The 12,026-nt window shown below is 45.8% G+C and overlaps 1 protein-coding gene across 1 annotated transcript in view; it reads right to left on the bottom strand.

Moving 5' to 3' along the window:
• Window positions 1-3,447: 3,447 nt before the first annotated feature.
• Tm7sf3 (transmembrane 7 superfamily member 3) overlaps window positions 3,448-12,026 on the bottom strand; it is a 33,455-nt gene continuing 24,876 nt past the window's right edge. The window contains exons 8-12 of the mRNA XM_028757521.1: window positions 11,368-11,448; window positions 10,407-10,559; window positions 8,151-8,248; window positions 6,590-6,752; window positions 3,448-5,164 (exon numbers count right to left, since the gene is read on the bottom strand). Of these exons, the coding sequence (XP_028613354.1) occupies window positions 4,902-5,164; window positions 6,590-6,752; window positions 8,151-8,248; window positions 10,407-10,559; window positions 11,368-11,448 (758 nt within the window). The 3' untranslated portion in view covers window positions 3,448-4,901. The remainder of the gene's footprint in view (window positions 5,165-6,589; window positions 6,753-8,150; window positions 8,249-10,406; window positions 10,560-11,367; window positions 11,449-12,026) is intronic.

The raw sequence follows: 12,026 nt of genomic DNA, 5'->3' as shown, positions 1-12,026 counted from the left end.
CAACAGTAAAACCTGAGGCCACATAATAAAGGTGTTAAGTTACATACCTACAGGGCTTGGGAGGTGGCTCAGCTGGGACCTAGCTTGCCCTACAAGTAAGACTTATGTAAAAAGCACTGAGACAAAGCCTAGAATTAGGGCCTAAACAATTCTCAGGATCCTGGGGAAATTTGGGTGAAGGCAGGCTCCTAATAGCAGGTTTGGGCACTTTTGACTCCAGCATTCTGGTGACTAGGCATCACTTCTTCAGCAAGCCCATGTGCTTAACCTGTTTTCCCCAGTGCTTGCTTTAAGCTGAGCCTTCTATCCTTACCGTCTGTGTGGATACTTAAATTGAAGATTTAAAAAAAACAAAACAGTGCAGTAGGAGGCATCCCATATATACCTCTTTATGTACTGAGTCCTGTTTAAATCACTAGACATTTATTAGCTCTTATTCTTATCTGGAGATTGAACCCAGTAGGGCCTTGCACATCTACCACAGAGCACATCCTCAGGCCAGGCCACACTCATCTTTACCCTTTATCTTTAAAGAAAAGTGAAGGTGGAACCACAAATATAACTAGTCAATCTTCCCACAACCTCATTCCCAACCCCCGAACTTACTGCACATTTCCTGAGTGTCAAAAACCTGTCTAGTTATTTTTAGAGGTATATGGACAAACAGCTGAAATTGTATTGTACTGCAATTGTTTAAATATATATATAATTGCCTGTGCATGTGGGGCACGTACTGCAGCACAGACCAGAAGATGATTGATTCTGTGGTGTCAGTCCTCTCCTTCCACCTTTATGAGCTGCAGGGACTGACTTCAGGTCTCCAGATTTGAAGTCAAATGCCTTTATTCCCTGGGCCATTGAGAGATTCTGCACTGGGTTCTTGACTCAGTTTTGTTTTTTGTTTTTGCTTTTAAGTTAATAACATCCCATGCATTCTTTTTTCCATTTCAGCAAAACAGATCAACTAGCCCACTCTTTCAAACAACTAAAGCTTTAAGCAAGTACTAACAGTTAAAACCTGTACTCATGATAGAATTACTGATCCTGGAATACAGGCCATTCTTCCCAAAGAGCATGGGCGGGAAGAATACATGGGAAATTTTAAGTATAACCACAGGAAAGGGAGCTGTTTGGCATCTGGACTCCCCACAGAGAGTATGACCACAGACTTAGCACTTAACGTCTGGGCTCGCCACTGGAGGGCATGACCACAGACTTAACACTCTCTGTTCTTGACTCCTTTAAAATAGAGGTGTCTTGTCCGTTTCCATTCTCAAATCCCAGCAGTGTTATCCTAAGAGTTTCTCAAATACCAGCTTGCTCTAGAAGGGGACTGTAGTAACACCACCTACTGTCAAAACAAAAGGCCAAAAAGGAGTAAGTAAATAAATGCAACACAACACCCCTCCACACACACTTTAATCTGACCACAAGCGTCTGGAGCCTGACCCACTAGGAACCTATGCTTACACCAAGCTAGACTCAAACCACTTGAGTCACCCTCAGCAACATAGCAAGCTCAAGGATGGCTTGGACCATATGAGATCCTGTCTCAAAAATATTTCCCTTTCTGAGAAAGATTGAAGCATCCTCCCTTAAGCCCTCCTGTTTACTTGGCTTCTTTGGGTCTGTGGGGTGTATCATGGATACCCTGTGCTTTATGGCTAATGTCCACTTATGAGTACATACCATGCATGTCCTTTGGATCTGGGTTACCTCACTCAGGATGATATTCTCAAGTTTCATCCATTTGCCTACAAAATTCATGATGCTTTTGTTTTTATAGCTTGAATAGTATTCCATTGTGTAAGTGAACCACATTTTCTTTATCCATTCTTCAGTTGAGGGACATCTAGGTTTTTTCCAGTTTCTGGCTATTACAAATAAGGCTGCTCTGAACATAGTTGAGCAAGTGTCCTTGTGGTATGGTGGCATTTCTTTTGGGGTGTATGCCCAAGAGCGGTATAGCTGGGTCTTCAGGTAGAACTATTTCCAATTTTCTGAGAAAATGTCAAATTGATTTCCAGAGTGGTTGTAAAAGTTTGCGCTCCCACCAGCAATGGAGGAGTGTTCTTACTCCACACCCTCACCAGCATGTGCTGTCAACTTCAGTTTTTGATCATAGCCATTCTGATGGGTGTAAATTTCAGAGTCGTTTTGATTTGCATTTCCCTGATGACTAAGGATGTTGAACGTTCCTTTAAGTGCTACTCTGCTGTTCAAGATTCCTCTGTTGAGAATTCTGTTTAGTTCTGTATTAGGGGAGATTAGATATCCCCGGAGGTGGATGGAGGGAGGGGTTTGGGTGGGTAAGCAGATGGGAAGGGGAATGGGAGGCTGGGAATCAGGTGTAGGGAGAGCAAACCAGAGAACAGAAATTGGTGGTGGGCGAGGGGGGGGGGGCCCACATCTCCAGGACATACCAAAGAGTCAATGGGGGCAACTCTGAGACTCTAGCAATGGAAATATGGAGCCTGAAGTGCCCACCTACTATAGGCAGGCAGGACTCCAACAACCCACACATAAAACCTTTAACCCAAAATTTGTCTTGCCTACAAGATGTGCAGAGACAAAGACAGAGAAGAGATTGAGGGAATAAATAGCCAACCAATACCTGGCCCAACTTGAGATTTATTCCATGGGCAAGAACCAATCCCTGACACTATTAATGATACTCTGTTATGCTTGCAGACAGGAGCCTAGCATAACTGTCCTCTGAGAGGCTCCACCCAGCAGTCAATGGAAACAGATGCAGAGACCCACAGCCAAACGTTAGATGGTTACATGGAGCACGGGAGTCTTGTGGAAGAGTTGAGGAAAGATTGAGGGACCCAAAGGAGATTGGGACTCTACAGGAAGACCAACAGAGTCAACTAACCTGGACCCTTAGGGGCTCCCAGAGACTGAATCACCACCCAAAGAGCAAGCAAGCATGGGCTGGACCTAGACCCTCTGCACATATGTAGCAGATGTGCAGCTCGGTCTCCATGTGGGTCCTCTAACAACTGGAGAAGGGGCTTACCCTGACTCTGTTTCCTGCCTGTGGATCCTATTCCCCCAACTGGGCTGCCTTGTCTGGCCTCAATGAGATGCGCTTAGTCCTACAGTGACTTGATGTTCCAGGGTGGGGTGATAGACAGGGAACCTCCCCCTTCTCTGAGAAGAATGGGGGGATGGGGGAAGGAGCTGTTGGGGGGGGATGGGAGGAAGGGGGACTGATGTTGGGATATAAAGTCAATAAATAATGAAAAAATAAAAGTAAATACATTTAAATATACATAAACCATAACATACCACTCTGGATTGTCTTCACTTCTTGTTATCCTCAAGTTGAGTTTTTAAAACAAAGAACTGTATTTTTCCAGATTAAATAACTTTATATAATTACAGACATGACTGTATAAACTGGAGACATCCTAATAAGAAAGACGTAAGCATTTTTTTTTCAAAGTAGGTATTTATTACAAAAATTATACAAATAGTATTATTAAAATTATGAAAATTTACAAATATTTTGTATTCTCCCTCCAAAACAGCATATTCTGCCTTTTACAGCTCTTGACTGTCAGTGTGTTCCAACAGTACAGAGAATAGTTCTCCAACAATCCTCACAACAGAAATGCAAGCATGTGACAAGCCAGAAACCCTATAGTAACTTTTTAAAAAAATTATTGCTGAAGCTACATAGTAATAACAGAATAAGACTCTCCTGAAATGAGCCAAAAGGGGTTCATTTTATAATTTTTCATTATGTTTTACCTTCAAAACCATTTTTCAAAGCCAGAAGTGAAGACTCCGCCCACTCCCTGAAATGTCAAGACTATGGTCCTGCTGTGAAGAGACTCAGAAGCACCACAGGTTAAGCAGTGGTAACCTAAGGTGGCACACCACTGGCACACCAGCGCACTGAGTCACACATGTCGGGGAAACCAGCTGACAACCCACAACCTGGTGTTCAGAGGAGTCAAAAGGGTGTGGCCCTCCTTAAAGAACCCAGGGTGGGTGGCCTTAAGAAGCAGCTCGGCTGAGTGATCCCTCTGAGCTTCGGAGCACAAAGTTACACAAAGCAATCATTAACACAACGTTACAGGGTGCTAGGAAGAAGGTCTCACTGACTTCTCTCTGACAAAATACAGTCCAGTCACCATCTTAATGCAACCTAAGAAAGAAAGCTCACCAGCCAACAGTGCTTTAAGTGGCCCCAAAACAAAAATAGGCCATCATTTGGGCTATAAATAACATATCTTTAATAAACAACTATTTTCGATTACAGAAATAATTTAGCTATCTAATTTACCACTTTAAACACTACCTGGCAAAACAACAGGAAATCTACCTTGATAACATTTTAGGATAGTTTGCCACAGTTTTTAAAATAAATTGTTTGAATACTGAAAAAAAAAATGAAAAGAGTTCCTGATTTTAATATGAGATGTAGGCAAGTAATCAGACTGCTTTTAAGAAAAAGGGGGAGTTACTTTTCCCTTCGTCTTGACATTCAAGGGTCCAGAATCAAATCCCTAAACTTCTACACACAAAGCAAATAAATACCCACTGCCTGCCTCCCCCTCCACAGGTTCAGACTGAGTCTAACTGTCCAAGAAGCTACAAGAAAAGAACACCAGGGCTTTAAGGAGACATTTTTATTTCTTGGTGTATTTTATAAAAGACATCAATCATCTATATAAACCAAAAGATAACTCCTCAAGATTGTGGAAAATGAGGAAACACATCTATGGCCAACTATTTAGTGATTTTTCCCACTTAGAATCCTCTAACCCCACTGCTGTACATCAACAGGGACGTGGTCCTATCACTCACCCCGGCTGACCCCGCACTGGTCCTGGGACAGCTGGGCTGTCTAGATGAGAGCTTCAGGGCAAACACTAACCCTCAGCCTTCTACAGAAGCAGTGGCGTCCGCTCTCCAGCCGGTTGTTCCTTCTGGAAGAACTCTTTGATCCGAGCGACCCGGCCATAGAGCCTCTCTCTCAGGGGAGGGAGGTGATGGCTAGGATCCAAGATGTTGGTCACTCTGCGTTCTCGCTCTTGCCTCCATAGCTTGTAGGGATGGGGAGGGAACGGCGGCTGTCCCCTTTCTCTTCGAATCTGAAGTGTAATCCCACTGACAGCCAGCATCCCCCACAGGGCCAGGATGATGTAGTCTAAAGGAGAGAGGTACCCTTTGTACTTGGGAGATTTTCTGTTGTGGGTTGGTTTTGCTTTTCAGTATATGTCTCAAGCTATATCCCAGACTAGCCCTAAACTTATGGCAATCCTCCTGCCTTCTCTTGAATACCAAGATTATAGACATGAGCCACCAAGCCACCAATTTTTTATTTTACATACACACACACACACACACACACATATATATATATAAAATGTGGTGTGTGCAGATTCTTGTGTGTGGAGGTCACAGTGGGTGGCAGGTATCCTCTATTGCTCTCCATCTTACTGTTTGGATAGACGGTCTATCCCATTGAACCCAATCAGCTAGATCCACTGGCTAGCAAGCCCCACTCACTGGAGTTACGTATGCACGCTGACACACTCGGGTGTTTACACAGGGATCTGAACCCCGATGCAGAGCAAGCACCTTACCCACTGAGCCACCCTCTCTGGCCCCAACTTCTCTTTTTCTTTCTCTTTCCTTGTTCCTTTTCTCTCTTTCCTCCATCACCCCCTTTTATTCCATTTTATTTTTCAAGATGGTGGTCTTAGTTCTGTAGTCAACCCTAACCTGGAACTCACTATGAGCCTTGCTTGCCTCAGATTTGTGGCAATCCTCCTGCCTCAGTTTCCTGAGTGCTAGGAGTGCAGCTGTGTACGAACACGCCTGGTTCTGAACTGTTTAATATTTAGTGTGCACCAGCACTTCCCTTCACAGGCTAAATGCATCTAAGGGGGAAGATCTTGATTGTTGTCTCTAAGTAGAGGCAAAGATTTGCCCTAAAAAGTCTTAAGAGTCACAATTGTACTGTTCCTAAGTCCCAATTCTAAGACAGGCTTCTCTGACCTATGTCTGAGCTTGTCTGAAATCAGCAAAGTTCAAAAACTCTATAAATGTGTAGTGTGTTCTATGTGTCATTTAAAGAGTTAACAAGCCACATGTTGGGGTCCACACTCAACATCTCAGGGAGGGTAGAGACAGGAGGATCACTGTTAATTTGAGGCTAGCCTAGGCTACAGAGTGAGACCCTGTCTCAAAGACAAATTTAGATGGAAAATCAATAACGGACAGAATCTTCTAATTAAGGTAACGACATGATCACTGATTGAAAATAAACCACATCTTCACTGAAGTGAGGAAACAAAAGGATACAGTTAATTAAATCGGGTGCAACTCTCATTCCTCATCCACCCCGACCCATGGATGTCAAACAGGGTCCCTACCTGAGAATGGACAGGGAAGCAAGCCTAGCTAACAAAATCCACTTAGATGTTTGGAAGGATGAGTACCCAGTACCTTAGACATTTGAGTCCTTTGGTTACTGGTAGAGCACTGTACTTTGTCTCCTCTTTCAGCCCCTTGGCCGTTTAGGGTGGGTTAGTCAGCACACTTATTCAGCCATTAGTCGGTGTCTTACCGTTGGTCTGGAAAGGCACACTGATGAAAACCCCTCGGAAATCTGCGTTGAGGGCTCTCCTGAGGACGTTCAGGGTGATGTATGAGAGGCTCGTGAACATGTAACTGTTAACTGCCAACACCACGGAGTAGGAGCCCACAACTCCACAAGCCAGGATGCTCAGCTGTGGAAGAGCAGAGGAGACGGGTGTCACCCGTGGAGCGAGAGCAGCCGCTCTCATGGAGGCCTCATTGCTGTCTTAGCATTAACAAGGGCTAATGAGAAGATACGGTAAAAACAATCTTCCTTGCCCACAATGGGTCTTCCTTTTATTCTTTGGGAGTTTCATACACTGTATTTTTATCATATTGTTTCCTGTCCTCCCTACTGCCATAGTAAGTTCTTACCATACTGTTTGGACTACCAAAATAGGGTTGGCTCAGTGGTTAAGACTATTTGCTGCCCTTGCAGGGGACCCAATACTTGAAGTTCACATTCATCCATAACTATAGTTCAAAGGGATGGGACACCTTCTTCTGGCCTCTGTGGGTACCAGGCATGCGCCAGGTACATGTATTTACATGCAGGCAAAACAGTCAAACTACTGTGCAACAATATGGCCATTCCCTAAGATCCTCTGTGGTGACTGTGACCCTCCAGGTCTGTGTAGTTCACTCCGACACCTGAACCATGGCCAACTGCCTAAGGGTGTCCTTGGAAAGCAGCCCTGTCGCTGATACACAACTACACTGTAGAAAAGCATCTTCCCTGAAGAAGAACTTGCACAGTAAAATCTAATCTAAGGAGCCATTCTGCAGAGGCAGCTAAAACTAAATGCCTTTGAGTTGCTGCAGTAGAGGAAGGTGGTTTGCTCTGCCCTCACAGCTGGGAGGTCCTGGCACTCTGAGGGACTGGGGGGTGTTCAGATCCCTGACAGGCAGGGCAGAGCAATCAGGAAAGGGGCCACAGACAGATAATAAAGATGGCATACTTCCTGATTCTTCATCCCCTCGACAGGAGACAAAGGCCGCAGGCTTTTTCTCCCTCCACAGGACCCCTTTCTGGCTGACCAGTCAGGATGATCATATATGTTAAAGGCTGGTCCAGAACATGCTTACCTGAAGCTACAGACCTAACAGCTCCCCTTTCTTTAAGTTGATCAGTCCAAAATCAAGGGGAAGGGAGCTTATCCCAGGCCACCAGAAACAGTTCAAAGTCCCAGCCCTCCAGAGCTGAGATGGGTTCAGTTCCCAACCACATTCCTGTGGTGTCTGTGCTGTGTGTGTGTGTGTGTCTGTGTGTCTGTGTGTCTGTGTGTCTGTGCTGTGTGTGTGTGTGGGGGGGTGTATGCGCACACGCGCATGCATGGACTTTCACTTTCAGTACAACTTGCTAGCTTTCATCGATGGGGAAAGCAGACCTGCCCTGAGACCCCCCCTACAAGGACAAACACTTGATAATCTCAGAACTTCCTCAGCACAGAAAACCACAGAGCCCTCTCTAGTGAACAGAACACATAGCACTCAAAGCGGACCTCTGAAGGCCGGCAGGATGAGTCACCCGGCTGCACTGGTACACTTACTATTCTTAGGCAGCCCATGAAGATGACTGGAACAAGCAGAGCTATGCAGGAGAACGTCACCCAGAACACTCCATCATCATGAAACACATTTAGGTTTCCTGGGAAAGCAGAGAAATCAAGAATAAACAAGATGCTCACAAGTTATGTTTCACTGTTTGGTGTCTGGATGCAGACACTCACAAAGCTTAAAGTGACAGCTAGGGAATATGCTGGCAGCTAGACCCACACTCTGGTTTGCATTTAATGGTCAGTGTAATCCATTTCACCCTGTGTGTGTGTGTGTTTGAGACAGGGCTGCTCTGTATAGCCTTGGCTATTCTATAGATCAGGCTGGCCTTGGTCTTTATATCAGTAAGCCCTGTCTGCTAGGATTAAAAGTGTGTGCAACCATGCCCAGGTAACATAATCCCTTTTTCATTTGTTTCGTTTTAATTTTTTAAAGATTTACTTATTTATTTGCTGTCTTCACACACACCAGAAAAGGACATCAAATCCTACTGCAGATGGTTGTGAGCCACCATGTGGCTGCTGGGAACTGAACTCAGGACCTCTAGAACAGTCAGTGCTCTTAACCACTAAGCCATCTCTCTAGCCCGACATAATCCCTTTTAAGGGCATGTTCTAGAAGGAGAGAAGGGACTAGAGGGTGACCTGAGAAGCTACCACAGTCCTTGCTCTCCCGTTCACCAGCCCCCGTGGCTCTGGTCTGATTCCTATCTTACCGTGGCAAGACTGATTATACTGTGTGGTGACTCCCTGAAACCCCCCTAACTCTGTGCTTTCATAATCTTCTGTAATGAGGAGATCCCCACAGATGATATTCCAAGCTAAGCAATGAACTCAATAGGAACAGATTTGAACCACTAGCCCTATACAATTCCTCCCATGAAGAACTAAACTCCGGGACAGACCAGAGTGGGACACCTAAGCACTTCATATGCTTTCTGCTACTACACACCTGGGTGACCCAGAGCTGCATGAGGTCATGACACCCACACTCCCAGACACTTGGGTGTCTGAAGAGGTATAGACACCTGTACTCCCAGACACTTTTGACGTCTGAAGAGGTATGTTTCTGCCCTGAGGAGGCAGACTCAGGAGAATCTCTGAATTTGAGGCCAGGTTGGCCTACACAAAAGTTCCAAGCTAGCCAGAACCACATAATGAGACCCTGTCTCAAAAAAAAAAAAAAGAAAGAAAGAAAGAAAGAAAGAAAGAAAGAAAGAAAGAAAGAAAGAAAGAAAAATAAAGAAAAAGTCAGTAAATAGTTAAAAATTGAAAAGGGAAATGTGGGGTTGGGAAGCCTCAGAATATAGACTCTTGCCACAAGTCTAATGACTTGTTAACTTCAAACAATCTAACAAGGTGTTTTTACTTTTTATAGACTCATTTAATTTATGTGCATGAATGTTTTGGATACATGTACACACCAAGTGCAAACCTGGTACCCACTGAGGTCACAAGAGGGTGCCAGATCCCTGGAACTGGAGTTACAGTGTGAGCCACCACATAGGTGCTGGAAACCAAACCTGGGTCCTCTGCAAAAGTGCTATTAACTGCCGAGCCATCTCTTCGGCCCCAATCAGATTTTTGTAACTGATAGAAATAAATACTTTAACACAAGAACTTCAACATAGAACCCCGCAGAACCAACCTCTGTGAGTCCACAGGCTGCTTGAGAACCCCTGGGGTGGAAGATGGCAAAGGGTGGGACAGAGACAGGTCAAGGGAAGACGGGGAAACAGCATCACGTATCTAAGCTCAGCACCCATCAGAGCAGCACGTGGTTCATCTGGGAGACATACTGGGAGTCTCCTCATGACTCAAGTTAGCAGCGGAGGTTTAAAATGTTACAAAGTAACCAGGCACAGTGGCTCACACCTGCCACCCCAGTACTCAGGAAATTGAAACAAAAGGATTACTGTGGGTTGAAGCCAGCCTGGACTGCGAAGTTAGACCTTATCAAACAAAATTTAAAGTAAAATTTAAAACTAAAATAAAGTCTCTGTTCTCCCCTATGATCCTCAGGACCTACCTTAGCTGTAACAGAAGCCCACAGAGAGCTGTTCCTGGTGACATTCTAAGATCCCCAAGGAGGGTGCTCTCCGCTGTCCCTCCCCTTAGTGTCAAGCCATCTCTGCAAGTGCCTTGACTCTTCAGAAGGCAGGGATAAGCAACACACTCCAGGATCCCGATTCTTGACAGCTCCCAAGCCCAAGAAAAACCCCTCACAGCCTGAGAGTCAGCGTCTCCTACCCAGAGGAGTGAAGAAGGTCCCAGAAGAGACAAGGAAGCCCAGCACGAGTCCCACACACAGCATGCAGAGCGTGAGGATCCCGAATCGCCACCACAAGGCCACCAGGAGGAGTCCACCGAAGCTGCCAGCTACAGCTGTGAGGGCCAGGCGAACTGCAGGAGGGAGAGAACATGGAGATGACTCTTCAGGCTTCAACCTAAGCTTCGGCATGTCTTAAGGTAGTCACCCGAGGGCTGGGGACAGGACAACTCTGTCAGTAAGACAGGACCAAGAAAGCAAAGGTGACAATCTGTTAAATGTGTGGGGGCTGTGATGGGTGGGGCTGAGGGCGTGGCTGGTAGAGTGTCCCCCTAACGTGAGGCTCTGGGTTCCGTCTGCATTCATCAGGAAGGACCAGAGGTTCAAGGTCACCCTGTCCACAGATCGAGTTCCAGGCCAGCCTGAATTACATGAGCCCCTCCCTGCCTCAAGAGGGGAATGTTTGAAGCTCCTTCCCTTCAAGGGGCACTGTGTGCTATTTTGAGGCATTGTCTTATTCTGTAGCCCAGGCTGGCCTAAACTCAAGAAGACTCTCCTGCCTCAGCCTCACCCATACTGGAGTAACAGGTATTCAGCCAGGGTTGTCTGTCTCTATATCTAACTTCAGAGTCACTCTGGGCTCCTGCTTCTGTGGTTTTTTTTTTTTTTTTTTTTTTGAGACAAGGTTTTACAACATAGCACAGGCTGCTCTCAAACGTAATCCTTCTGCCTCAGTTTCCTGAGTACTGGTTTTACAGGCATGTGCCCTGGCCTACCTCTGTTGTACCTAGAGAAAGCCGAGATGAGGAGGTGAAGCAGGTTGCCCACCTCGCACTTGACGAACGATGACACCCAGCACAGGCTAAACAGAGGAAGGCACAGTGGGTGGGAACCCAGCAGCTTCCTGTCTGCACCCCCAGCTAAGCTGTCGTCTATACTCACCGTCGTACTGGAGGGCTGTCAGTCTGGTAATCAGGATGTAGAAGAAGAACCCCAGGAAGATGAAGCCAGTGAAGAATAATTCTAGGAGGGAACAAACCGTCAGAAAATGGGGAACAGATGAAAAACCTCTGTCAGAGATCCGGACCTACGCACTGCAGGCATCGAATTTACAAGTCTGTGCCGGTGCACCAGGGCCTCATGTACCACGTCTAGTCACAGAAGGAACGGCTATCTAAAAGGCAGGGAGGTTTAGAAGTCGGGGTGAAGTCACTTATTATGAAATGGATAATGAATGTACCAGGCTGCAGCATTAGATACTGGCTGCGTTTGCCTGTATTGAGCCTGTTACATAATTAAACGGTTACTTGCTAATCTCATAGTTCATTGACTACATGTCTCTCTTCTTCCTCTTCCTCTTCCTCTTCCTCTTCCTCCTCCTCCTCCTCCTCTTCTCCTTCCTTCTCCTCCTCCTTTTCTTTGAGAAAGGGGCTCCTTTATGTAGCCCAGGCTAGCCTCAGACTCTCAAACTCATGATCCTTCTGCCTTAGCTTTCCAGAGTCTGGAATTACAGGCATGAGCCACCACAGTATGCCACGGTTTTTCAATGGCGGCGGTAGGGGGGTGGGTTGTGAGGCCAGAAACAATCCCAGCCATCACCT

Source organism: Grammomys surdaster, unplaced genomic scaffold (assembly GCF_004785775.1).
Source record: "Grammomys surdaster isolate TR1022 unplaced genomic scaffold, NIH_TR_1.0 126176, whole genome shotgun sequence".
Classification (NCBI taxonomy): domain Eukaryota; kingdom Metazoa; phylum Chordata; class Mammalia; order Rodentia; family Muridae; genus Grammomys; species Grammomys surdaster.
This window is presented reverse-complemented; position numbering and strand designations above follow the sequence as displayed.